Consider the following 27877-nt stretch of genomic DNA (forward strand, 5'->3'; position numbering starts at 1 on the left):
TTTTTTCTTTCTTGCAACCATCTACAGGTGGACAGGATCAGCATATTTTCCTGAACAAAGGCACTTTGTTTTAACTTCCAGGCATAGAGGCAGGGATCCCTGAGACAGGCAGATGATGTATAGACATCATCCTTTTAGTGAACAAAAGCAATGAGAAGAAAAGGTTAAAGTAAAAGAAACCAATCCAACATGTAGTCAGATTTTGTTCTTCCTTGTAACATAATTTTAGTGATTTTACTTGGGAGTTAAATGCGCTGATATTTGTTTAAAACTGAAATTGCACATTGTCGAGTCCAGTAAAATCCATGTTAAGATTAAAAGTCTGATCTTTCTTTACTTACAAAGTATCAACCAGCAAATAAAAGTCACTATGATGAGTTGAAGGAAAGACAGGCTATGGAGGATTCAAGAGAAAACCTTTCTATTTTAGTATTTTTAAAAGCACTTTCCCCACTTTAATAAATAATAAAGGGACCACACATTTTTATCATATCCTGCAAAGTCTGTAGGCTCAGCTCTGCATAGAAATGGCATCTGCTGGAAGTAGGGTAGAGAGAGATTTTGGGCTTATTCCAAGGTCATGGTTTGGTGACTGGGGTGGGCAATAGTCAGAGAAGGCAATGACACCCCACTCCAGTACTCTTGCCTGGAAAACCCCATGGATGGAGGAGCCTGGTGGGCTGCAGTCCATGGGGTCGCTAAGAGTCAGACACGACTGAGAGACTTCACTTTCACTTTTCACTTTCCTGCATTGGAGAAGGAAATGGCAACCCACTCTAGTGTTCTTGCCTGGAGAATCCCAGGGACAGGGGAGCCTGGTGGGCTGCCATCTATGGGGTTGCACAGAGTTGGACACGACTGAAGTGACTTAGCAGCGGCAGCAGCAGTGGGCAATAGTCCTGCTGGGACAAAACAGCCAGAAGGAAAAGCTGAGCAGGTGATGATGGCAGCCCAGTATTTCTTGTGTCGGACGTGCCTGTGCGTCATTTTAGACAGAAACATCCTCAGATGGAGAGGCAGGCCTGGGGCTTATGAGAAAGATGGGTTATACATGGAAGGGGGGCCTGGTGTAAACGTCAAGGTCATTCAAGGCACAGAGAGAGTGAGGGCAGGGAAGCTGTTTACATTTGCTCAGCACTCGCTAAGGCCTATAATAACACATTTGTTCCTTGAAACTTGGGAGGTGGGGGCTCCTGGCCCCATTTTACAGATGAAGAGGCTGCTCAAAACCTTACCTGACCACTCCCTCCTCCCTGTCTCTCTTTCTCTCTTTTCTGTGCTTAATTTTTCTCCATAATATTTAGATCACTATCTGACATATTCCATGCTACTTACCTGTTTTCTCTCTCCCTCTCTGTAGCATGCCAAGTCCCTGAGGGCAGACTTTTGTTGAGTTTTGAGTACTGCTATCTTACCCTGTTGTCTGTGTCTGAGGATTGACATGAGGACTCTTCTGAGACAGGTTTTGCAGAATTACCTGTACAGAAATAGATGAATAAAACTAAAATATAGTAAAAGTTCAATACTCTTTGATTCCCCACTCCTGCATGTTTCTCTTCATTTCGTCATGTATAACGCATTGTATTTTCTTGATTCTCAATATTTCAGGTTGAAATAAAATAATACATGGGTATTAACATATACATACTACTCCATAAAAAACAGATAAACAACAAAAAGTTACTGTGTAGCTCAGGGAACTATATTCGATATCTTGTAATAACATATAATAGAAAAGAAACTGAAAAAGTATATATATATTTATGAATTAGTTTTCTATACTCTTGATACTAATATAACATCATCAATTAACTGTACTTGAAAAGAATCTTTAAAAATGTAAGTAGGACTCATTATCTATCTGCATTGTTGTGTGAGGAGAAAATGTAACAGTATCTATAACACTTTATAAAATATAAAGGTCCCTGACAAATGTCAAAAGCTGCTGTTGAGAAAATAATTTCTTCCCTTCAATAACTTGTCTCTCCTACCTTTTTTTAAGCTTTCTTTCCTCCTTCCAGCCTTCCTCTGCTGCCTCTTTAGCCTCCCATCCCTTCCTCCCTGCTCGCCGGACCCTTTCTTTCTCCCTCTCCTCCCTCCTTTCTCTCCTGGGCTCTAGTCCCTTCTTAGGTCTTTTCTGTTGATAATCTTTAGGCTTTTCCGTCCCCTGGTGGCCAATATGCATCACTGCATGTGCTCTCTAGTTGACGTTTCTTTATTTCTGCCCAGCTTGGCTACAGGATACAAGGTGAGGAAGTGAAGTGCAGTAAGAATCATAAATTAGTTTACAAAATAATTATACATTGTTAGTGAGGTAACAATTTTCAGAATTTTGGAAAAATTTGTGAATTTTATGTCATATGTGTAGCATTTGTGTGCTAATGACTTCCCCATTACATTATCACTTCGTGTATTATATAATGTAGATATAATTATGCTATCTAGAGCTAAGCACTAAAATGTGGGACATTGATAAGCAAGTGACAGTGAAACTCTATTGTATTAGTGATACTAATTGATTTATAACATCCATAAAAAACCATAAACAAAAAAATAAAACCCATAAATCTCAGTTTTTCATCTCAACAAATGTTTGCTTTTCTCTCAGGCAACGTCTAATGCAGATTTTCTGGTTGGTCTTCACATGGTCGCTGAGAGACTATTGAGTGACTCTGGAGTCGAGGACTATGGAGTCCTCTGCATTTGACAGATATAAAGGCAGAGGGAAAAAAGAGGAACCCCCCATGAGAGGTTTTCCTGGGTTAAGTTTCAAAGTTGCAAAATGGCTGGTTACAATTTTGTTTACATTGATTGTCCAGATCTCAGCCACAGGGCCAAAAGTAATCACAAAGGAGGCTAGGAAATGTAGTTTAGACTGAATGTTTCTGTCCTCCTAAAATTCATATGTTGAAACCTAATCCCCGATGTGATGGTATTTGGAGGTGGGGTCTTAGGAGGTGATTAGTTGGAGCCCTTGTGAATGGGATTAGTGTCTTTATGAAAAAGAACTCTGAAGACTCCCTGGCCCCTTTCACCATGTGAAGACACAGTCATACTGAACAGCTGATGCCTTGATCTTGGACTTTGCAGCCCTCCAGAATGTGAAAAATAAATTTTTTGTTTGCTTAAGCAACCTACTCTATGATATTTTTGTGATAGCATCCCAAAGGAAAAAAGACAATTGTATATCCAATAAGAAAAAGAAACAGACTGGTAACTACTCTAGCAGCCTCTGCTACAATAATTTATCGTATATTCAGCATCACAGAGGATCTACAACCAAAAGGAGGGACATATATCAGCTCTGAGAGCCTGAGTTCTTAGACCACTACCACCCCCCAGGTAAACTTCCTGGTGTTTGTTCTTAGCGGGTAGCAGTAGCCAGGGGGTGGTGGTGAGGTGGATGTGGTAGCCAAAGGGGGTATATTAAGTGGAGTGCAAGCTGACCGCTCAGATGGATCCTGGAAGAGGCTGTACCTTAGCTTTTAGTCTAGTTAATTTTAATAGGTAGTAAATACATATATAAGTAAAATATATGGTATACTAGATACTGATATATAGTATGCAGCATCTAGCCTAGGAAAAACAAGGAAAAGAGAGACAATCAGAGGTATGCAATTTTGGGACTCCTGGACAGGATATTCTGAAAAATGACCCACTACTATAAAAAGGACACTGAAAATTAAAGTTTCCTTTTCTTAATCTTGAAAAATGAGTCCAGAGCTCAAGATTCACTTTTCAGAATATCTTTTTCTAGGAGTTCAAAGAGACCTCTCTACTATTTAGATCTTGGAAAATAATCTCATTGAGATTCGACACCCAACTGCAGTTTCTCAGACAGGTGCTTTAACCAGCCTAACCACGGTGCCAGAACCACTTGTTTCCTCAGACAAAAAACAAAACAAAACAAAACAAAAACAAAAAACAGAAAACACAAGGTTTCTTGCCCTTCTTAGGGGCAGTTTCAGATACAGTGTTCAGATTCGGAAGAACTCTTGCAATGTGAAATTGATCATTTCAACGAAGCACAAGAATGGGTTTAAGAAGACGATATTAATTCGCAGATAGGAGCTGCACAGTTAAACCGGCCGGCCCCGAAATTCGTTTCCTCGAAACACTAGTATGTGGTTAGCAACTACCATCAACTTGGGTAACAAATTCAAAACCCTGATCAGCGTCCCTGATTAGGGGGAGGGCTAAGGGATGAAGGGAGGGCACTCTTTGTTACTCTTACTCAAACTCAGAAAGCCCGACTTTAAACCGAATGTCTATTATTTCTAAAAAGACAGAAACGAAAACAAAACAACCCCGAACGTCTATTTTTGATGTATATGGAGAAAATTAGGTAAGAAAAGGAAGGAAATAGAATAGGAAGCATTGGAAATAGAAGCATTTTCGGAGGCAGAGAACCAGTAAGTGATTGAATGGAATGCTGTTTTAATCCAGGAGACCACCAGGCATTATTTTGTATCCAGCTGCATGGTCTTCACTGAATACCGATAACTAATGTCATAGATCAGGTTGAAAAGTAAAGGAGGTTGGGGCCCCCGCAGGACCTCGTGGCGCAACGGTAGCGCGTCTGACTCCAGATCAGAAGGTTGCGTGTTCAAATCACGTCGGGGTCAGTTGTTTTACTGTCTGGGATGCACTGGTCTGAAACTTGGAGGGGAAAAAAGATGTTTTCTCCAACGCTAGCTGCCCTTTACAAAGTAGGTAAATAGGCAGGTGTACACTATAACTGTGCTTGGGGGGTTTATTTCTGGGTCCATAAAGACATTTTTATTCTTTTCTGCAAAAGACATTTTTTCTTTTATTGCAAACGTTCTGAATTTCAGTCTTTGCCAACTCGCAGCCGTCTCTCCACAGTCACTTCTGTGCTCCCTGACCAGTTTCCTTATCCACATCTCTTTCTCCAATGGTCAGAAGCTTCCCACATCTTCTGATATTTCCTGCTTCACACCTGGATCAGCTTTTCCTTGCCAAAAAGGTTACACTGCAAGCAGAATCTTGGCTCTCTGCAATTCCCCTACTCCAACAAACCAAGAAGTCAGTTCATTTTCAGATGCAGAAAACCTGAACATAAGTTTTTGTTTGGTTTGCCAAATTGAGACTAGAGGAAATGAACCATTACATCAGAAAAAGTAGTCCTCTGGGCTAGAAGTTCTAAGAACTCCTTAAAACTCTCTTTTTTTAAAAATGTGCAGGACTGTGTATTTTTTCTTACCTGAGACTCAAGCACCCTCCAACACATTATGAACCATTACATTACAGTGCAGAAGAAAAGGAAAGCACACTTATTTCATCAGAACCTGTTACTTTGTATAACTTAGAATGGCTTTAAAAGATGACATATGGAATATCAGCAGATATTTTGTTATAGATGTAATGTACATGTTCACATAGCACGTGGGAACAGACATTGCATCTAAGCATGCCTTTGTGCATGGAGGAAGAGTATCCAAAAGAGTCGTTCTCTATTTCTTATTAACACTTTTCTTAGCAGTTAGTTTAGGCCCTTGGGCATCACATTATAACAGAGATTACTGCTCTGGGGGAAAGAGAGAGACAGACAGAAACAAAGAAAAACAGTTCAAAACACTCAGCTCTGTAGAGTTGAAAAAAAAAAAGTCTGTAGAAAGCTGAATACTAAGTATGAGTATACAGTTTATTGCAGCAGAGTGGCGCAGCGGGAGCGTGCTGGGCCCATAACCCAGAGGTCGATGGATCGAAACCATCCTCTGCTAAGATAAGCTTTTTTCCCTCCTGAAGACAATTTTGAGAGTATAGAAGAGAGTTTATTAAGAAAATTTGGCATTGTATATCTCCTTTAGTGAGGTGTTTGGCCCGCTTTTTAAGCACATGAAAAGCATATGTCTTGAGAACAAAGTAACTGTGAGATACCACTACACAACTATTGTTTTTCAGCCTGTCAGTCGTATCCAACTCTTCGAGACCCCATGGATTGCAGTTTGCCAGGCTTCCCTGTCCTTCACTATCTCCTGGAGTTTGCTCAAACTCATGTCCATTGAGTGGGTGATGCCATCCAACCATCTCATTCTCTGTCGTCCCCTTCTCCTCCTGTCCTCAATCTTTCCCTGCTTCAGGGTCTTTTCCAGTGAGTCAGCTCTTCGCATCAGGTGGCCAGAGTAATCCAGGACACTGAACATCAAATGCTGGTGAGGAGATGGAGTAACAAGGACTGTCATTCAGTGCTAGTTGGAATGCAAAATTGTACAACCACTGTGGAAGACAGTTTGCCAGTTCATATGATCCAGCAATAGCCTTCCTTATTAAATTGCCCAAAGGAGTGGAGTTGAAACTTTTGTCCACACAAAAGCCTGCGCACTTGTTTATAACAAGTTTATTCTTAATTGCCAAATCTTGGAAGCAACCAAAATGCCTTTCAGTAGGTGAATGCATAAACTGTGGTACAAGCAGACAATGAAATATTATTCAGCCTTAAGAAGAAATGAGCTACTAAGCCGTGAGAAGACTTAGGAGAAACCTTAAATGCATATTACTAAGTGAAATACGCCAATCTGAAAGGCTGTACGTACCGTATCATTCCAACATATGACATCCTAGAAAAGGCAAAACTACAGAAACAGTAAAATCATCATTGGTTGCCAGGGGTTGGTGAGAGGAAGAAGGATGAATAGGCCAAGCAGAGAGGATTTTTCAGGCAGTGAGAATCCTCTGTGAGATGCTGTAACAATGGATAGATACATGCCTTTCTGTTGTTCACTCAGTCATGTCCGACTTTTTGCAACCCCATGGTCAGAACTGGAGAAGGAAACGGCGACCCACTGCTGTATTCTTGCCTGGAGAATACCTTGGAGGGAGGAGCCTGGCAGGCCATGGTCCATGGGGTCGCAGGCAGTCAAACACGACTGAAGCGACTAAGCACGCACGCACGCTCGTACACCTGCTTCCTTGTCCTTTGCTACCTCCCGGAACTTGCTCAAACTCATGTCCATTGAGTCAGTGATGCCATTCAACCATCTCATCCTCTGTCATCCCCTTTTCCTCCTGCCCTCGATCTTTCCCAGCATTAGGGTTTTTCCCAGTGAGTCAGCCCTTTGCATCAGGTGGCCAAAGTGTTGGAGCTCAGCTTCAGCATCAGTCCTTCCAATAAATACTCAGGGTTGATTTCCTTTATGATTTTACATTTGTTTAAACCTTTAGAAGGCACAACATCAGGGGCCAATTGTAATGAAAACTATTGACATCAGTCCACAGTAGACTCATCATTTCTAACAAGTGTACCCACTCTGTTGATGATGGGGAAGACTATACATGTGTGAGAAGGTGTGTGCACCTTTCTCTCAATTTTGCTGTGAACTAGTAATTGCTCTAAAAAACGAAATCTTACAAAAAAAAGAGAGAAGAAAAAATTGCTATCAAGAAATCTCTTTGTGAGACTTTCAATCTTACCTCTTTGAGAATGATGCATTTGAAAGGTGTTCCCTCTTTTATGTTTCCCTCATACAACTAAGTAAGTTTTCGTCAGTTTCAAAAACAATTTAGTGATGTGATTTAAAGAAAATTTATGTATGTAAAAGAAGAATAGCGAGCTATAGCTAAAGCCTGTGTATTAACACTTTTGTCATTTTGAATGCAGTGATACTGTAAAATAAATAGAAAATTAGAAAAGCTTAACACAGAGGCCTGGAGAAGATGGGAGTTTGTGGAATTTACAGAAAGGACATTATAAAAAGCAACGAGCCAGCCAGGAGTCGAACCTGGAATCTTCTGATCCGTAGTCAGACGCGTTATCCATTGCGCCACTGGCCCACCCACGAGTAGAGGAAGACTTACAGTTTTAGAAAAAGGGAAGTTGTGGCATCACTGTTGCTTTAAATATGAATGTGTGAAATCTTTCCTTTCTGTTTGAGAACCTGAGAAAGCTCAGAACTGAAATAGAAGAAAGTCTTACTGGTTCTTTTTTCTAACTCATAAAATATGCCTCCTTCGTGGTCTATGAGAACTCTGTTTTGATGTGATTTGTAAAAGGTCTGAGAGAGTGTTTAATATTTTAAAAAGTGTCTTGAAATTGAAGGTAAATCAGACTAGATGGAAATTTTATTATGCTATAAAGGAGGAAAAGTTAACTCGTAGTCGGCAGGATTCGAACCTGCGCGGGGAGACCCCAATGGATTTCTAGTCCATCGCCTTAACCACTCGGCCACGACTACATATGTGCATGGTCACTTTCAATGTTCTCCATGTTACTATGTAACACTTATTTTAAGCAACTTCAGTATTTAGTCATTAAAAAGGGCAAAACAAAAATGATAAGTTCCATTAACAGTTGATAAAATCGAAGAGGAGTCAACCAACTTTATTTCCAGCATGTAGTAAACTGAGAATGGTCTTTTTCTAGAAAGCAAATCGCCATATATTGCAACAGTTAAAAAACAAACAAACAAACAAACTCTTATTTCTGCTGGAGTAGGAAATTAATGCTCAATAAATAATCTGGCACAGCTGTTCCTTACAGACACTCTATGTCTTCAGACATTTAATCTAGTGCCTGGAATATAGAAAGGGCTCAACAAATGTCAGCAGCTTTTGTAACTGTTATTTTTAAATTCAAGAATAAGGATCTATCAAAAGATTCCCCATGTAGCCTGATCTCCCATCTCTTTGTAAAGCTCAAAATATTTTAAAGCAGTAGGTAGAATATTTTTGAATAAAATAATAATATGAAAATATTTCTGAGAATGAAATCCACTTCATGGCATGGGACTTTTTTCTCAGAGTATCTAATACTCTATGGATAATGTTTAAAAGTATTTGCAGAGACCACTTCCAAAACAAGACCAGAACCCCAGGATCTTCACTTTTCAGAAACTACACAACCATTACCACAATCTTAACTGTATGTGCATGCATGTGGGTGTGTTAGTGTACAAGGAGAAGATTTCTGTATTTCATCAACTCTATTTCATGAACAGAGGGAGGACAGGGCATGATTGATAAACCACTGCTTATGTGCTGATAGGTTGAAAATTACCTCCTGCCGCTCAGACCTCATGTCTGGGCTCCAGAAAATACAGTTGTCCTAGTTACTTCTTGTTGCATGTCCATGTGCATCTCAAAAGCAACACATCCCCAAATGAAAGCTCCATTCTTTCCTTCTAAACTTGAGTCTTCTCCAACAACCTAGATTTTTGTTTAACAGGAGCACCCAGGTACCAAAACCAAAGACTCAGAACTCCGCTTATATATGTTCTCTAACTCCCTCTCCAGAGGCCACAGGTTTCCAGGTCTTTGGTTCAACCTTGGAACTGTTTTTCAATCTGGCTTTTCCTCCGAAGTGTCAAATCCATTTTCAAAGATCAGGTTCCAGCAGTTTCTCATAGGCTCAACTGCAACAATTTCTTGAAAGTTTTCTGGTCCCTTGTCCCTGAAGAGATTCATTCATTTCTTCATTGTTTCAAAATTTGTATTCTGGGCACAATCACAGGATAAACACTTTGCTAGGTGCTGCTTGTTCAGTGGAGAGCCACAAAAATATGGCTACTGTTCTGAGAAATTTTCAGAGTGAACAATTACAGAAGTGAGTATTCACCATTGAGTTTGATAAGTGAGAGGTCCGCGGTGACTTAGTAGCCCACAGGAAGAATGTAGATCCCAATGATGAATATCTTAGGTGGTTGCCTGGAGAGTCACTCATTAAACACTAAGTTTCATGAAGAAATGTTCCAATTATACCTTATCTCTGGCCAAATGGATATTCTGAATCATGTTTAAACTTAGATCTGAAGGATGTGTGAAAGTGAGCCAAATTGGAGATGGGAGCAGTGTTCTGGACTTAAAACTCGTGGAATATGAGATAAATAAAAAAAGTGTTGTCTGGCTAGAATGTTGCTTTTTTGGATGGGGAGGAGGGAGAGCAGTGAGAGAGAACACATTGGAGATGTAGTTTCAATTCAGTTCAGCTCAGTTCAGTTGCTCAGTCGTGTCCGATTCTTTGCGACCCCATGAATCGCAGCACGCCAGGCCTCCCTGTCCATCACCATCTCCCGGAGTTCACTCAGACTCACGTCCATCGAGTCCGTGATGCCATCCAGCCATCTCATCCTCGGTCGTCCCCTTCTCCTCCTGCCCCCAATCTCTCCCAGCATCAGAGTCTTTTCCAATGGGCCAATTCTTCGCATGAGGTGGCCAAAGTCCTGGAGCTTCAGCTTTAGCATCATTCCTTCCAAAGAAATCCCAGGGTTGATCTCCTTCAGAATGGACTGGTTGGATCTCCTTGCAGTCCAAGGGACCCTCAATAGTCTTCTCCAACACCACAGTTCAAAAGCATCAATTCTTCGGCGCTCAGCCTTCTTCACAGTCCAACTCTCACATCCATACATGACCACAGGAAAAACCATAGCCTTAACTAGACGGACCTTAGTCGGTAATGTCTCTGCTTTTGAATATACTAACTAGGTTGGTCATAACTTTTCTTCCAAGGAGTAAGCATCTTTTAATTTCATGGCTGCAGTCATTATCTGCAGTGATTTTGGAGCCCCCAAAAATAAAGTCTGACACTGTTTCTACTGTTTCCCCATCTATTTCCCATGAAGTGATGGGACCAGATGCCATGATCTTCGTTTTCTGAATGTTGAACTTTAAGTTTAGGGCAGATTATGTAGGCAGGGCTATGTCAGCATTAATTGATGTGTTAATCTGAGAATGCAAATTAGAGTGGATCTCTCCCCTCCTTTAAAGTCTTTAAAGTTACTTTGTGGCCTTCAGGGAATATCACAGTGGTGTAGGAGTCCCTCAGCACCGGCCTCTGTCTAATTTTCTCAGCTCTTTTTCTGACCACTCTGTCAAGGGGGCCTGGATTCCCGAGGCAAGAAAGGATCTGCTCTACCTCGCACAATGCTGGTTTCTTGATGTAGACCCTCTGTCTTGTATCCTAGGAGCCCTGTGCTCTTCTCCCAGGGCTTTTGTTTAAACAGAACAGCTTCTGTCAGTCCCGCCTACCCCCACCCCCCTTTTTTTTTCTTTAATTAAACTTTTACTGTAAAAAATTTCAAACATTTTAAAAAGTTGAAAGAATCGGGGATTATCTATATACCCACCACCCAGGTTCAATAATTGTTAACCAGATTCCTGAGCCCAACTCCCAAAATTCTAATTTTGTAGTTCAAGTATAGCGCTGAGAAGGGAACCAGGACAAGCTGGGAAAGTTTGCATTTCTAGGAAGCTCCTCGATGTTGGCATTGGTTCCAGGACCAAATTTTGAGAAGAGCAGACCGGGATAGATGATAGATACTGTGGATAGAGGAACAGACATTGGAGGAGTAAAAAGAAACATAAACCAAAGGAAAGGGTGTTGAGCAGAAATGCATGGAGGATAAAACTATTCAGGAGAAAAGGAGATTTCTGATTACGGACTTTAACCAAGAAAATTGGATTTTTAAGAGCGATTATTATGAAAGTTTACAGTTTCTGAGTAGTAATAGTTTAAGCGCCATAGCAACCACGAAGGGATTCGAACCCTCAATCTTCTGATCCGAAGTCAGACGCCTTATCCATTAGGCCACGTGGTCCGGCCATGACTACACTGATGTGTTTGGATAATTCATTGAAGGAAAACAATCTCAACTATCCTTGTAGCATGTTATTATAGTTCTCTCGCATCGGCAGACAGATTCTTTACAGTTGAGCCACCAACTGCTGCTGCTGCTGCTGCTAAGTCGCTTCAGTCGTGTCCGACTCTGCGCGACCCCATAGACGGCAGCCCACCAGGCTCCGCCGTCCCTGGGATTCTCCAGGCAAGAACACTGGAGTGGGTTGCCATTTCCTTCTCCAGTGCATGAAAGTGAAAAGTCAAAGTGAAGTCACTCAGTCGTGTCCGACTCAGTGACCCAGTGGACTGCAGCCCACCAGGCTCCTCCGTCCATGGGATTTTCCAGGCAAGAGTACTGGAGTGGGGTGCCATTGCCTTCTCCGGCCGGTGAAGCTACTACTGACAATTCCTGAGCCTGGCAAGGGGCGTGACGATGGAGGTTCTGTGGTGTGTGTTTCCAGCTTCACCTGGAAACTGGCTATTAGGAGCTGAATTGTGTCCTCCTGTCTGCTTCCCCTACTCCCACCCTCGCCTCATATGTCGAAGCTCTAACACCTCAGTACCTCAGATATAACTTTGTTTGGAGACAGGGCTTTTAAAAAAGTAACTAAAGTAAAAAAGGTCATATGGGTAAGCCCTGATACAATGACTGGTGTCCTTATTTTAAAAATATCAGGACACAAACACACAGAGGAAAGACCACGTGAAGACCCAAGGAGAAGAACCGCCGTCTATAAACCCATTGACAGGGTTGTTCTTGAACTTCTAGCCTCCAGAACTGTGAGAAGATAAATTGTTGCTTAAGCCATCCAGTTAGTGGTACTTTGCTATGGCAACAAACTAATATCACCTTGCCTCTCCATCATCCTGTAAGAAAACGGAAAATTATTATTATTTTGAGTGAGTAAAGTATAGAGTTGCTAAACTCAGGCAGTGATTCTCAAGCTTTTCCCTTCATCACGATCCGGGAGAGGTTTTGTTAAAACAAAGGCTGCTGGGGTCCGCCTCCAGACCTGATTTTGTAGGCCTGGGGTGTGGCCAAGGACTTGTTTCGCTAACAGGTTCACAGCTGATGCAAGCGGTCCTAGTCCGCGAACACTTTTTAAGAATCACTGGCTAGAAGAGGCTCTACACAGAACTGGTAGAAAATGCTAAGAACTCAGTAGATATTAGCGATGTGCTTTTCGTTGTGAACTGAATGGCAAGTGTACAGTATAGAGCAGAAGGCTCTCGGAATTCCAGTGAGAAGTGAGGGTGTCAGGAGGACAAGCCATCTATGCTACACTTTTGAGGATAAAGCAGCTTTTTACCAGGTTGAATAATGGGACCAGGTGAGCGCTGAGGTAGGAGAGGTGTGTGGGACGGGGTGGCGGGTGCAGGGTCAAGGACTGGACACCGCAGGGCAGGGAAGGCTGAGAATCTTTTTGAGAAGAAAGACCCTGATGCTGGGAAAGATTGAAGGCAGGAGGAGAAGGGGACGACAGAGGATGAGATGGTTGGAGGGCATCACCGACTTAATGAACATGAGTTTGATTAAATTCTGGGAGTTGGTGATGGACGGGGAGGCCTGGCGTGCTGCAGTCCATGGGGTCGCAAAGAGTCGGACCTGACTGAGCTAAGGTACTGAACTGAACTGAGGTCTAGTGAATTTATAGGAAAAACGGTTGTTCGAAAATAGTGGCAGTTCTTAATCCTGTTTCATTGTGGATCTACGCTGAGTACGTACACAGTTATTCTCAAGACAGGAAAGTTTCGAGAGGTGGAAAGATAGAAAGTGAGAAACCAATGAGTTTCCCCTATGCGGAGCACTGGGGCTTTTGAGTTAATATTTAATCTTTCTTATCTTTCTCTACCAAGCATAAGTGAAACTATGAATAGTGGGGAGAAAAATAATCAAGTTTACCAATAAAAAGATAAATCTTTAGGACCTGGGGGCGAGGAGAAGGCATTATTTAAATCCTAATTTAGAATAGAGTCCACCTTTCACTCGTGACCTCGTGGCGCAACGGTAGCGCGTCTGACTCCAGATCAGAAGGTTGCGTGTTCAAATCACGTCGGGGTCAACTTTTGGGGAAAGGGAGCTTTCTTTCACAAAGTTGCTGGCCAGTTTGTGTTTGACTCACCTAATCTCTTGAAGAGGAACCTCTTCCCAGAAGTTATTGAAGATCATCTGGCAAATAGAAGTAAAGAGAATGTAGATCAACTTAAAGCATCAAGCTTATGATTTTTATTTTGTTTTTCAGGAATACGAAGAGTAAGTAAATGCATGGAAATGATGAAGGAGGTGGAGGAGATGGAGAGGGGGGTTAGGGGAAAGAAGATGGCAGAGGAAGAGGAGGGGGAGGAAGAGGGGAAGAGGTATATACTCCAGCCCCAAGTAGGTAGATGTCTGTAACTCTTGTCGACATCCTGTTTGCTACCTTGTAAGACGACTGAAGTGACTTAGCAGCAGCAGCAAGAGACTAAAAAGCCTCTTGATGAAAGTGAAAGAGGAGAGTGAAAAAGTTGGCTTAAAGCTCAACATTCAGAAAACTAAGATCATGGCATCTGGTCCTATCATTTCATGGGAAATAGATGGGGAAACAGTGGAAACAGTGTTAGACTTTATTTTTGGGGGCTCCAAAATCACTGCAGATGGTGATTGCAGCCATGAAATTAAAAGATGCTTACTCCTTGGAAGGAAAGTTATGACCAACCTCAGTTCAGTCAGTTCAGTTCAGTCACTCAGTCGTGTCCGACTCTCTGCGACCCCATGAAACGCAGCACGCTAGGCCTCCCTGTCCATCACCAACTCCCGGAGTTCACCCAAACTCATGTCCATCGAGTCGGTGATGCCATCCAGCCATCTCATCCTCTGTCGTCCCCTTCTCCTCCTGCCCCCAATCCCTCCCAGCATCAAAGTCTTTTCTAATGAGTCAACTCTTCACACGAGGTGGCCAAAGTATTGGAGTTTCAGCTTTAGCATCATTCCTTCCAAAGAACACCCAGGTCTGATCTCCTTTAGAATGGACTGGTTGGATCTCCTTGCAGTCCAAGGGACTCTCAAGAGTCTTCTCCAACACCACAGTTCAAAAACATCAATTCTTCAGCCCTCAGCTTTCTTCACAGTCCAACTCTCACATCCATACATGACCACTGGAAAAACCATAGCCTTGACTAGACCAACCTAGATAGCATATTAAAAAGCAGAGAGATTACTTTGCCAACAAAGGTCCGTCTAGTCAAGGCTATGGTTTTTCCAGTGGTCTTGTATGGATGTGAGAGTTGGACTATGAAGAAAGCTGAGCACCGAAGAATTGATGCTTTTGAACTGTGGTGTTGGAGAAGACTCTTGAGAGTCCCTTGGACTGCAAGGAGATCCAACCAGTCTATTCTAAAGGAGATCAGCCCTGAGTGTTCTTTGGAAGGAATGATGCTAAAGCTGAAACTCCAATACTTTGGCCACTTCGTGTGAAGAGTTGACTCATTGGAATAGACTCAGATACTGGGAGGGATTGGGGGCAGGAGGAGAAGGGGACGACAGAGGATGAGATGGCTGGATGGCATCACCGACTCGATGGACATGAGTTTGGGTGAACTCCGGGAGTTGGTGATGGACAGGGAGGCCTGGTGGGCTGCAATTCATGGGGTTGCAGAGAGTTGGGCACGACTGAGTGACTGAACTGAACTGAACTGAAGAGACTCCAACGTGGGTAAGCCACTCCTGCATTCCAGATCCACAGAAAATATGAGATAGTAAATGTTTGTTGTTTTAAGCCACTAAGTTTTAGGGTAATTCGTTACACAGCAGTAGACAATGAGTACGTTTTATCTCAAAATCATCTCCTGTGTCTATCAATACTAATATATATTACGATCCTTATCAAATTCTTACTCACCAAAAATCCGGATTTTGAAAATCTCACTAAATAGCTCAATTTTACCTTCTCACTCTGAGTCACTATAGAGATTCCTGACATAATGTTCTCTCTAGTCCAATAACCTCAGCTTTGTTTTTCAATGAGGTTATTGATGAAGTTCTGAGGAGATAGCGAGGGGTTCCCTTGTAGCTAAGTTGGTAAAGAACCTGCCTCCAATGCAGGAGACCTGGGTTTGATCCCTGAGTCGTGAAGATTCTCTGGAGAAGGAAACAGGCAACCCACTCCAGTATTCCTGCCTGGAGAATCCCATGGACAGAGTATACCCCATACAGTTCATGGGGTCCCAAGAGTTGGATATGACTTAGCATCTAAACCAAATGAAATCTGAGGAAAGAGTGCACATTGTAAAGATTACTTTTATAACAAAGAACATACTTTTAAATGTTTGTTCTAAAATAACCTACAGTATGTAATCAATTCAGTACAACTAATGTGAGCACCAACTATGTGCATTACACCAAAGATTTCTGTTTATAATAGAAGATACAAATTCTGACTCCCAGTGGTTCATTAAATAGTTCCATGAAATAAAAATCAGTGGCTAATACTTATCTGATAGCTTTATACTATTTTTTAAGGGTTCAATAGGCATCATTTTATTTTTACAACCCCTAGAGGAATGTAAGTTGAATGACTTACATTCAACTCTGCTAGGCTCTATTTACATATGAATAAACAAATTAGGAAACTTGGCTGAATTTATTTATATCTTTCATACTGTCCAGTTATATATTATTCTTTTGCTAGGATTTGGAAGAACCTAATTTATGGCCTGGATTCTTCCTTTAAGATCAACATTAGTAACCTCTTAATTTACTAAAAGGCTTTTTGTCATTCTTCCCCTTCAAAGTATGCTAATCATAGCCACCTATTAAATATTGCAATTTCTCTATTCTGAAGAAGTGGAGATTTCTAGAGTGGAAAAAATTCCTGGGTTTTCACATGCTTTAATAATCCAGGCTGTCAGATTCTGCTACTTCCCTAAAGCGCACACTCAAGAGTCATTTCAGTAGAGATTATTTTCATTGATTATCAGTGGTTTTCTCTGTGTTGTTTTTTTCCTCCAAACCAGCTGAAAAGTCTGAAACACAGGATTTGTTTCTAGGCCCCATTTGTCTTTTGCTTCCAAAGTGCCACAGTGACCTCGGCAAGCTGTCTCCAGGAGCAAGTAAGGAGAAGGAAGTGGGAGAATTATTTTTTCCTTTATTATTTTCATTTTTATCCTGCTTCCGTTGACAATATCCTCCCTGCCAAACTTGGGTCTCCATAAACAGAACGACAATAGAAGGTCTTTTTTCCAAAATGAAGCAACTTGGTGCTTCAAACTTGAATTGAGCACGTTGGCCTAGTACGTAAATGAACTGGCTTTCAGCCTTAATGAGAAACTTTCAGAAAGTGTTTTCTTTAAAGATATAAATTGAGGAAGGGATGGAGAAAGACATTTTTCTATGTCGGGGGTTTATAGGTATTTTTCATTTTCAAAAGACTCCAAGTCACATATCAGCAGTGTCAGTTTCCTTCTAGTTCACAGGTTTTCCCAGAATATTTAGATGTAATCTGTTATTTGATGGGATTTAGGAACATTCTGGGGAAAGAAAATACACATTCTCATTATTTTCCCCAGAATTTAGGAATAAGATAACTATATGAACAGAAATAAAGACAGCTGAGCCCGTCGAAGCATTGGTGGTTCAGTGGTAGAATTCTCGCCTGCCACGCGGGAGGCCCGGGTTCGATTCCCGGCCAATGCATCAGGTTTATTTTTCCCGAAAAGCCACAAACAAAAAGTATTTTTAAGGTAAGTGCACTTCTGGTAATTTACTGGTAATTTACAATTTCACCTTTGTAAATTTACAATTACAATTTTATAAATTATACCTATTGGCATGCATTTGGTTTTCCAACAACCAAGCAAACCTTAATTGATAGCAGTCTTTAGAAGGTGATTTCTGAGTAGGTGGTATTTGGAGGTGGAATGTGGCCACGTACAGACACATATGCAGTATTCCTACTCTTCGAAGCAGCTTTAGAAAGATATTCATAATATCTTAGATCTAAGAAAGTGCCAAAATTTTTCCCCTTGAAAATGAATTAAAAAACAGGGTACTCGTGTTAGCAGAGTGGCGCAGCGGAAGCGTGCTGGGCCCATAACCCAGAGGTCGATGGATCGAAACCATCCTCTGCTATTTGTGGTGTCTTTTGTTGATTGAAACCTGATCTTAGAAGGGACTGAATGCTTTTACAACAGACTATCACATCTAGCTTGTGGACTAGCTCTGGATGTGTAAGAATCGCTAAAGTTGCTTGTTAGAAATACCTCTTTCCCATTTTTAACGGAGGTAAAGCTTATTCTTTATGTCTGGTAAATCTGTTGGAATTTAATCTCAGATTTGGGGACCACTACACCTCGTAGGGGTTGGAATGTGACCTTCGTAAAGTCTCTGCTATCTTGTACGTCAGACAAAGGTTACATTTTGTGATAAAGTCTGTAACCAACATTTCGATCTTCAAATTGTTGATATTTTTGTCATGATGACAGGCATTCCAGAACAGCTGTTAAAATGAAAGGACATTTGTAACAGGCAAGATATTCCTCATGGGAATATATCTAGACAATCTAATCAGTTATGTAGTCGTGGCCGAGTGGTTAAGGCGATGGACTTGAAATCCATTGGGGTCTCCCCGCGCAGGTTCGAATCCTGCCGGCTACGTAGCGTTTCTGTTTTTTTCCCCCCCTCCTCTCCAGGTCCAAGTACCAACTGTGGAAACTTAACACGAAATATACTGTTTCCCTGATTATTATTATCTTTCTCCATAAAATTGGATGGAGGAAATTTTAGTCCCCTAGTATAACTGTCTGTAGAGAAAATCTTTGAAATTTACTTTGGTAAACGCTAGGGATTTCTGAGACCATTATAAAGATTTTTGCTGTTGTTGTTGTTTAAGCTTAGGCATTAATTCATTTTGAATTACTATCTCCCGAACTTAAATTCCGTTCAGGTCTGACTTTCGATCCTCGCTTGCCTCGTTTTCCCCTTAATGAACTTCCAAGAATTTGGCTATATCAAGGCATCACTATTCTACTCGTGAATATTTTGACGTTTCAGAACCAGTATTTCAAACAGAAATTTCCAACGTTTCCTTCTGGAGTCCTCTTATTATTCCATTTAGGAGGCCAGATTGTAGGGAGGAAGTACCAGTTGAAGAATATTCAAAACTGTTTTCAGATTTTGGCTAAATTTTATTAAAAAAAAAAACCAAAAACTGTTTCGCTTGCTAAAACTCTAAGACATATGCACACGGTATATGCTGCAGAAATAAGAATGAATATAACAAAAATTCAACTTGTATTAAACCTGCAATCGATCCATTTGGAAATGCTGAGAAGCAAAAAGAAGTTTGTAAAAATACTCCAAAATTTTTCCTTAATCTCAAAATTACCAATAATTTCCTAATTTATCTTGAACGTTTTTCTTCTTTTTCTATTTTCACACGTGTCCTAGGGAATTTTTAAGTATAGACACCATATATAGACATTCATGGCCCAGGTCAGAAATTCAGTAAGTGTAGTTTTGATTTTGCAAGGAAGGCAGGTACTCAAACTCTACGTGGACTCTGAGAATAACTGGAAGCAAAGTGAGCTCTACACTTTTCGCATTGCGGAGCACTGATAATGAGGCCTTCATTCATACAAGACAGAAATCATCAGAATAAAGTGCATGCGACACACTGCAGTCATGTTCCTAACTGCTTGCCTCCAAGAGCACGTAGCGGCCCCATGGTGTAATGGTTAGCACTCTGGACTTTGAATCCAGCGATCCGAGTTCAAATCTCGGTGGGACCTAACTTTTGGTGCCTTCCCTCCCCGTGTCTTCAATCACTGTGGTACCTCGAGGAGGCCAGACACCTAAGCACTTGTGCGGCTATCCACCCCATCCCCTCAGCTAGGAGGCAATGTACCGAACAACTTTCTTTATCCATTCATCTGAGATTTCCCATCTGTTGTTTTCTTCTCCATTTCCTTCTCTGGACCACAGAATCTCCTCAGATTCTAGAAATTTAGATTGCCGTCTGCTTGACTATTCGCGTTTTATACCCCTGACCTCAGTTCTGGGTCCGAGTTCCATCAGTTTTTAATATGAACTGGGTCCTGAGAAATTCATAGTGCCTGTGAGCCTTGGTGGTTGCATTTCTCTTGGATCCTTTGCTGACTGGGATACAACTGACTCTTTATATATATACATTTAAAATAAAAATTATAATTCACAAAATCCTGAATAGAACCACAGGCTCTTCAATGAATATTCAGAAACCTTTCAGCTGGTACTAGGTTGTAGTGGCCCCATGGTGTAATGGTTAGCACTCTGGACTTTGAATCCAGCGATCCGAGTTCAAATCTCGGTGGGACCTTCCTTAGTTTTGGTGGTCAGCCAATTTTCTCTTGGTTTACCTCAAACTGATAATGTACACATTGGTTTCCGGGCATAACCTTCCCACTCAGGTATCCTTCTCTGGAGAAGCATCCTCCCTTACTTTATTCTGGGACTCTTATGAAGTGGGTCAGATCTGTAAGTGAACTACGAACTTGAGTGATTACAAGTTCATATATCAGAGGCCGTTATAGGAGTCCCAGAAGACAGGCCCCACTTGTGATCCTTTTCTCCTTCGGAGCTCAGGCAAATGCTCTGTAGGCTGCAAAACTGTGCACACAGACCAGAAAATGTCCAAAATATACAATAAGATTCTAAGCTATCGGTCATCTGAGAGTCTCCACTGTCTCTTTACAGGACAGTGTAGTCTCCACTGTCTCTTAATGTTCCCACTGAATCTGTGCTGAAGCCTTTGAAAGATCAGCTGACAGGATACAAATCTTCCTGTGAAGGTTACTTATATCAAGGTCTCACGGTGAAGTGGTTAACTCTCTGGTCTCTGAATACAACAATATCAGCTGTCAGTGGGACTCTAAATTCCTTCTGTTGACTTTCTCACCACAGTTTGAGCATGTATCCTCCAATACTCTCAATGACAGCAAAATAAGAGTCCCCACAAATGTGTGCCTCTGGCATTCTAGAAAAAGTTCTGCAAAGTTCTTCCTGCTTATTAAGCCCCAGTCATGGAAGTGCTTAAGAACGTCTGCATTAATTTCCTATTGCTGCTGTAGTAATTGACCACAAATTTAGTTACTTAACACAAATTTACTTTCTTACAGTTCTGGAGTTCAGAACTGTAAAATCAAGGTTTCTGAACGTCTATGTTTCTTCTGGAGACTTCAATGAAGAATATTTCAAGAGACTTCAAGAATACTTCCTTGCTCTTTTCGATTTTAATGGCCTATTCCATGCACTGCTTCTTGATTCTGCATTCACATTTCCTACTATTGAATCTGATCCTCCTTTGGGTCCACTTGGATAATCCAGGATACTCTTCCATCTTGAAATCCTCAATTTAATCATATCTGCAAAATCTCTTTTACCATGTAAGGTAACGTATTCTTAGATATTATGAGTGATATCATACAGTATTTGTCTTTCTTTATATGTCTTATCTCACTTAGCATAACACCCTCCAGGTCCACGTTGTCTTGAACGGCAGAGTTTCCTTCTTTCTTGTGGCTGAATAACATTCCATATCACACACACACACACACACACACACACACACACACCGAATTTTCTTTATTCATTTCCTGACAATTTTATCCCATATCTTGACGACTGTAATCAGTGTTGTAATAAACATAGGAGTGCAGATATATTTTTGATATCCTGTTTTCATTTCTTTTGGATAAATAAAACTGGGATTGTTGGATCATAAAATAGACCTAGTTTTAAGCCTTTTGAGGATCCTTCACACTCTTTTCTTTAGTGCTTGGAGTGTGGTCTTTTGTTTTTTCTTCCTTTATCAAAGCAAGAGGGCCATTTATAGGGAGAAGAGGCATTTTCTTCATTAGTTAAAGAAAAAATAATGTAATTTCACAAATAGAACGCTGTTGTGTAGAGAAATATAATTTTATCAGAGGCGAGCCACGCAGACGACGAGGTGGCCGAGTGGTTAAGGCGATGGACTGCTAATCCATTGTGCTCTGCACGCGTGGGTTCGAATCCCATCCTCGTCGTCCTGTCCTCTCCCGCTGCAGTGTGGGAGTGAGGTTTTAGTGCCTTGTGAACAAGGTATAGATTGGTGTTCCGTTACAGACGAACTGTGTAACTTTCACTATCAATAACGCATGTTTTTAACCCCTTTTATAGAGAGATTAGGAAATCCGTCGCGTGGATGAGAGAGGTAAGAAACTGCTGCCTCTGCTCAGGCTCAGGTGTGCTCACTGATTCTACTGCTTCTCCACCGGAGTCAAAAACCGATTCCGGGCCTTCGGAGTTCCGTTGTCTGTTAACACCCTGCCCAGCCCGCTGGCCGCCTTCTTCCTGCCTGCGTTCCAAACAGTGAAGCAAATTACACACTACCAGGGAGTTTTCTCAAAATGTCCTCGTTTCCGCCACACCTTCACACAGCTCAATCAGTAAAGCCGAGGGTGACGTCTCTGTGGTTGCAGGCACCACAGGTGACTGATGGGTTGAGAACCACAGGCCATTCTCTTCATTCACTGCTCCCAACTGCTCTCCAGCCATGGTTCCTTGTCTCTGCAGTTTTTGTATATATATTTGCCATTTAAATCCCAGGCAGCACGTTTCCAGGTCCAAGGCACTCGCTCCTTACACCTCCTCACTCCCTACCCGCCCCGCGGTGGCCCCCAGTCTCTTCCTCAGACTCTAACTTTACCTGACCCCTGGTCCCTGCTTTCAGGAGCACAAACTGTTCACATGCTCTGCTTTTGCTCATGCAGTCACTTCTGCCTGTAGTCTCTACTCCTTGGTGGCAAAATCTTTTTGCAAGAGGCACATCAAATGTACCTTTTCCGTGAATTCTCAAATGAAATCATCATTCTCCTTTTTGTATTTTGTATGAATGAATTTAGTCAAAGATCTTTTCCAGGAGTTTCAGGCTCTGTTTCCTTCCTTCTTTGATCATCTTTTGCCACTTATATGTTAATTTTAGCACATAATCCCACAAAATCTCATCTGTTCCCTCTTTTCTTTTACCTTACAGGATAACTATAGCAAAGGGCTGAGTACATGGTGTGGAATAACAAAATTTGAAGGGACCATAAAGATGATCTTTTGGAAAATCCTCCCTCTCATCACCTGTCTCTGTTTTATGGATGAGAAAACCGAGGTAGAGACCAGACAAATTGCTTGCTAAAAAAAAAAAAAAAAAATCATATAACCAACTTTTCCTTACTAAGGTTCATGGGAACCAAGCAAGAGGTTAAGGTGATAAGGTCTTTCTAATGTGTTCAAATACAGTGACTGGGATTATGAGTTTTGAAACTTGGAAAATCCTTCCAAGGTCATAGGTCAGCAGATCTTCCAAAGACTTATGAGGATTGAGACCGATGAAGTACAAATTTTGCAGTAAAATCTGATTTTGAATTTTATAAGACATGGCTTATGTGGTACATGTGGTTCAAAGATGGCTCACAAACTATAACCCATTTTATTTGGAAAATAAAAACCGAGGAAACAATGATTCAGATTGGAGGCCAAAGTGGAGTCTTGAGGAATTGGTATATGTTTTTTTTATATCTTTGAATTTTCTCCAACAAATAATCACAGATATTGGATATCTGAGCAGTCAGTCTTAACCCTCTTGCCTCTCCATCCCCATGTTACCTTGTTTGAGAATAAGGTTGTAGGGGTACCACCTTTTTAGATCCTTGTCTCCTCAACTTTGCACACTGTAAACATTCAACAGATAATCATGAAATAACAGGATACTGTATATGTGTATATGTATACGTGTGTGTGCATGATATTGACATGGGAGGAAAAAAAACTGTCCAGGCAGAATATACCTAGGGTATTTGTCACTTCTTTTAATACACATTAAAGGATTATTTGGGGCTTCTCAGTGGGTAAGAAACCCCCGATACCCCGGTGCAATGTAACAGACAGAGACACAGGCTGCCTCCCTGGGTTGGGAAGATGGCAACACATAGTATTTTTGCCTGAAGAATCCCATGGACAGAGGAACCTGGTGGGCTACAGTCCATAGGGCTGAAAAGAGTCCCACGCAAAAGATAATTTTAAATGTGCTAATCTCTTCTATTGTTTCTAAAAAACAGAGAAAGAGGAATATGTTTAATAGAAAAGAGCTAAGCCTCCATATGATTTGAATCTGGGAACATCATATGTTTCACTAAGAACTCGACATTGGAAATTAAGTTTTCTTCATCCTAACTTATTATTAAATTCAGTTATTTAGGTGCAGAAATAAGTTTTTGTATATTTTTTGTGGTTATCTTCTCTGCCTTCCTGTTTGCATACACTTTGCAAACAGTCCAGCTCTTTTAATGACCTTAATATTTTGTTCTGTAATTTCTGCTTGAATAAAACCTGTTCTCATCCTTTTGACAGCAATAAAACCAAAGGAATAAAAAGAAGTTCAGATGGAAAAGACAGGAGAAGAGTGGAAACCAGTGACAGATTCCAGCAGCCGGAACTCAGGACTAACAGAGAAGAGGTTGTAGCTTTGGAGTGAAAAGTCAAACTAACCACGAAGGGATTCGAACCCTCAATCTTCTGATCCGAAGTCAGACGCCTTATCCGTTAGGCCACGTGGTCTCCAAGGACACAGGTCTCCTGAGATACTTAGTAAATTTTCTGTCTCCTCCTGAATCGTGAAAGCTACTTAATGTCAAAAAGGCAACTGTCCCCAAGCCACCCGCGCCCTATCTTTAGAAAAATGGAAATTCGAGATTACAGGGGTTATTTGGGGCCAAGGAGTACCGCCTTGTGAAAGAGAAGAACTGACAATTATTTCGGTCTTGGGTACTCCATAGAGGGAGTATATGGCACATAAAGGATGCCAAAATGTTGCATATGCACAGCCTTGTTGGAGACTCTCTTATCTTTGAGAAAATTATTGGCCTGGAAATTCAGCCAAAATGATTTTTGAGCATGATTGATGTCTTTCTTTTCATGACTTTTCCACTCAAGTAAGAAAGAATGTCCATGTCATCCTTGAAGATGGAGGACAAGGTAGGCTTCTCTAGTATTTGCTTGTGTACATCTTTTCCTTTTTGTGTCTATACTTTTTTTCTTTGCTGTAATAAATCTTAACCTTGGATATATCTTGATTCATGTGAATCCTTCCAGCGAATCACCAACTACTGGGTGGTCATAGGACTACTGGAAACATTTTCCCTTTCCCCCGTTGCACTTAGTGTACAATCTTTTAAAGAAATATCTGTACTGCACACACGTGTACTGTACATAGTTACATATTGTTTTAAAAGCATATCTACGATGTAGGCTACTTAATGAGTTTTCTTAGTTCCTAGCACAGTATGTAACATAAATATCTGAATAGGAATCCTTTCTGAGAGAGGAAAAAATATATAAAACAGTACACACATATATTTAAAAAATAAGCATAGAGAATAGTTCTGTTAGAGGTTGAAAAGGAAGGTAGAGGGTAAAGACATTTACAATAGCGGCGGAAGTGGTCTTCTGAGGTCAGCGTACAATTAAGGTCACCAAACTCTGCACTCTCCTCTCAAAGAGTTACTTATTTACTCCAAAGATTAAAACTCTAGTAGTTGCAAAGAATCTGCGCAGGGATGGCCCAGGAGATTTTTAGTTTGTCACTTTAACTACAAGGTCTCAATTTCTTACAAACAGTGCTTTCTGGATTATGAATAGAAGGAAGCATAACAAGATCTGGGCTTCCACTCCATCTCTCTTAATTCAGCACTTTCACAGCATCACAAGACAATGAACGCTGTCATGAAAACTGGAGACAATAACAACACGGTTACTTTAGCAGAAGAAATCACGGAAACGGTTTTCACACTTATTTTCAGGGTATTTTCTAGCAGTTCAGAAAAAGCTGATACTAGCAGAGGATGGTTTCGATCCATCGACCTCTGGGTTATGGGCCCAGCACGCTTCCGCTGCGCCACTCTGCTTTACAACTTATGCGCCTTACTAATAATACCCTTAACTGACCGCCTCTAACTTTAGAAAACTGTAAGGGCGGGGGCGGGGAGGGGTATTTATTTCTATACTTTGGCTACACGATGGGAACAGTTTGGATTAATGTCGCTATCAGAATCAGAGAAAACAAGTAGAAAAGTAAACATTAATACGGAGTTAAGTTACTGAGCGCAGGAGGAACGGTTAGATAATTAAATCAGAATCACAAGTTTTAATAATCAGAGAAGAAAATGAAAATAAAACGTGAAAGGAACTTTGGTTCGCGCGGCTGCCGAGATTTCTACCGGAGAATCGCTAACCAACCATAGGTATTCGCCTTTGGGGAAAAAATCTTTTGGTTAGATTTCCCTTGGCTTGGTGAAAGAAAAGGCGAGGTCTTGAAGCTTTTAAATTCCTCTGGAAGGGTGTTTCGATTTGAAGGGGTTTTGTTACCGGGACGGAGCAGCAGTGCTGAAGGCCCCGTAAACGTGGAGGTAAAGCCGGGCCCTCATTTCCAACGAAGGTTACAGCAGTTCCGGTCATGTGGGCCAAGGCTCCAGTGCAACCGTCCCAAAGCATCCTAAGCAGCAAAAGAAAATAAGTAAAAAATGTTAATTTCTTTAGTCTGACCCAGTTTCAAATTGCGTTCGAAAATTCCTGCTTAGGGATGGAGGACTCACCGGAGAATCCTCAGCGAAGGGCCCGCTCGGTGGGCGGGGACTAAGCTGTCGTGACGTCACCCAGAACTGGGTCACGAGGGGAGGGGCGGGCTGGCAGGCTAAATGAATGTGCCCGCGAAAGCGCTTTCGGTTCTCACTTCGGTCCGGAATCCGCTCATATAAGCGAATTGCCGCGGCTTTGTCGGTGCTGTTTTGGAAGTTCCCTTGGCAGCTCTATCATGTCTGGACGCGGCAAGGGCGGGAAGGGCCTTGGAAAAGGTGGCGCTAAACGTCACCGCAAGGTTCTTCGCGATAACATCCAGGGCATCACCAAGCCCGCCATCCGTCGTCTGGCCCGGCGTGGAGGAGTTAAGCGTATATCTGGTCTCATCTATGAGGAGACCCGCGGGGTGTTGAAGGTGTTCCTGGAAAATGTGATCCGCGACGCCGTCACCTACACCGAGCATGCCAAGCGCAAAACTGTCACAGCCATGGATGTAGTCTACGCGCTGAAACGCCAGGGCCGCACCCTCTACGGCTTTGGCGGTTAAGCTGCCAGTTTTCGGCGTTCTTAATATTTCCACCAAAGGCCCTTTTCAGGGCCGCCCACATGTTTCGATGAAAGAGCTGGCTAGCACTTGCTGTTGCTCAAGGGATATCTCACATGCTCAGTTTCCGCTAAACAAAGCCCACCTCGGAATCTACCAGTGGAGAATAGCATGGCAATCCACCCCAGTATTTTTGCCAAGATAATACCATGGGTAGGATTGCAGAGTCAGACATGACTGAAAGCACGAAAGAAGTTTTAGAGTGATGCAAGTTCACTGTGGCTTTAAAAATAACTTCGGCGCATTTAAGTTTTGTGAGACTTTACCCCAGAAAGATTTCTTTAATTCTGGGATATTTCGAATTTGAAATCGAGTATCCGCGGTAATTGCGTATTAGAAGTCGGCTTACACTCACCGCGATGTAGCGACGCCTGGTTCTCCCCCGGCGGTGCCCTGTGCTCAAGATGGCGGCGAGGCAGAGGAACAAAGAAAGCCCGCGCCCGCGGCGGGAAGCGCGACTCGGAACAAAGGCGAATTCACGAGTAGGGCGGGTCTTCCCCTCAGCGGGGGCGCGCTCCTGGGCTCGGCTGGTGTGTGGCGCTGCTGCTGGGCTCTGCTGACTAAAACTTGTACCCATGCATTGGGGGAACAATTACAATGGACCCGCCGGGAGAGCTACCATGTATTAGGTATAGAGGACACTATAGTCTGAATTCCTGTTTGAAAAATTTTAAAAAGTCGACAGGAAGTATGTTTTTAAATGAGCAACATGAATGGCACTTAGGTTTAAGATTAAGTGAACATTTAAAAAAGTACTATACAGACATCAGGATTATTTACCTCAAAGGAAGTATGCATTGTTTTTGTTTGCTTTAAAAAGTTACCGGTATACTCACTGCCTAAATACATAATAGTCGGTGCACATGAACAAATCCCTGTTATACCTTAAATGTCTTAGAGATCTGGTTCATTCAGAGGGAGATCCAATCTTCCCTTTTGTTCTGTCTCAGGTCTCTTAATGCATTGATACAAGTTTTCTCCTGAATCTCACTTAGTTTTTTGACATTGATTTGATGTAGACCTGGCCTATAAAATGTCCTGGTTTGGCTTGTTTCCTGAATGGGGTTATTTTCCTTGGTTTCTGGAC

At 41.7% G+C, this 27877-nt stretch overlaps 1 protein-coding gene, 1 long non-coding RNA gene and 14 other non-coding genes across 16 annotated transcripts; 10 read left to right on the forward strand and 6 right to left on the reverse strand.

Moving 5' to 3' along the window:
• LOC138425950 (uncharacterized) lies at positions 1 to 27226 on the reverse strand. The gene is made up of 4 exons (XR_011251457.1): positions 27146 to 27226; positions 25977 to 26103; positions 13696 to 13742; positions 1 to 1477 (listed from the first exon to the last, which is right to left on the reverse strand). It is a non-coding gene; the product is annotated as an uncharacterized lncRNA (long non-coding RNA).
• TRNAW-CCA (transfer RNA tryptophan (anticodon CCA)) lies at positions 4554 to 4625 on the forward strand. Its single transcript has one exon. It is a non-coding gene; the product is annotated as a tRNA-Trp (tRNA).
• On the forward strand, positions 5673 to 5744 carry TRNAM-CAU (transfer RNA methionine (anticodon CAU)). The gene has a single exon. It is a non-coding gene; the product is annotated as a tRNA-Met (tRNA).
• TRNAR-ACG (transfer RNA arginine (anticodon ACG)) lies at positions 7722 to 7794 on the reverse strand. The gene has a single exon. It is a non-coding gene; the product is annotated as a tRNA-Arg (tRNA).
• Positions 8114 to 8195, reverse strand: TRNAS-AGA (transfer RNA serine (anticodon AGA)). Its single transcript has one exon. It is a non-coding gene; the product is annotated as a tRNA-Ser (tRNA).
• Positions 11480 to 11552, reverse strand: TRNAR-UCG (transfer RNA arginine (anticodon UCG)). The gene has a single exon. It is a non-coding gene; the product is annotated as a tRNA-Arg (tRNA).
• Positions 13564 to 13635, forward strand: TRNAW-CCA (transfer RNA tryptophan (anticodon CCA)). The gene has a single exon. It is a non-coding gene; the product is annotated as a tRNA-Trp (tRNA).
• Positions 17173 to 17243, forward strand: TRNAG-GCC (transfer RNA glycine (anticodon GCC)). The gene has a single exon. It is a non-coding gene; the product is annotated as a tRNA-Gly (tRNA).
• TRNAM-CAU (transfer RNA methionine (anticodon CAU)) lies at positions 17607 to 17678 on the forward strand. Its single transcript has one exon. It is a non-coding gene; the product is annotated as a tRNA-Met (tRNA).
• Positions 18122 to 18203, forward strand: TRNAS-UGA (transfer RNA serine (anticodon UGA)). The gene has a single exon. It is a non-coding gene; the product is annotated as a tRNA-Ser (tRNA).
• On the forward strand, positions 19265 to 19336 carry TRNAQ-UUG (transfer RNA glutamine (anticodon UUG)). Its single transcript has one exon. It is a non-coding gene; the product is annotated as a tRNA-Gln (tRNA).
• On the forward strand, positions 19831 to 19902 carry TRNAQ-UUG (transfer RNA glutamine (anticodon UUG)). The gene has a single exon. It is a non-coding gene; the product is annotated as a tRNA-Gln (tRNA).
• Positions 21526 to 21607, forward strand: TRNAS-GCU (transfer RNA serine (anticodon GCU)). The gene has a single exon. It is a non-coding gene; the product is annotated as a tRNA-Ser (tRNA).
• Positions 24098 to 24170, reverse strand: TRNAR-UCG (transfer RNA arginine (anticodon UCG)). Its single transcript has one exon. It is a non-coding gene; the product is annotated as a tRNA-Arg (tRNA).
• On the reverse strand, positions 25445 to 25516 carry TRNAM-CAU (transfer RNA methionine (anticodon CAU)). Its single transcript has one exon. It is a non-coding gene; the product is annotated as a tRNA-Met (tRNA).
• On the forward strand, positions 26341 to 27850 carry LOC138425949 (histone H4). Its single transcript, XM_069564394.1, has one exon. The coding sequence runs from the start codon at positions 26422 to 26424 to the stop codon at positions 26731 to 26733; it is 312 nt and encodes a 103-aa protein (XP_069420495.1). The 5' UTR covers positions 26341 to 26421; the 3' UTR covers positions 26734 to 27850.
• Positions 27851 to 27877: the final 27 nt, after the last annotated feature.

The sequence above is a fragment of the Ovis canadensis genome, chromosome 20 (genome assembly GCF_042477335.2).
Source record: "Ovis canadensis isolate MfBH-ARS-UI-01 breed Bighorn chromosome 20, ARS-UI_OviCan_v2, whole genome shotgun sequence".
NCBI lineage: Eukaryota > Metazoa > Chordata > Mammalia > Artiodactyla > Bovidae > Ovis > Ovis canadensis.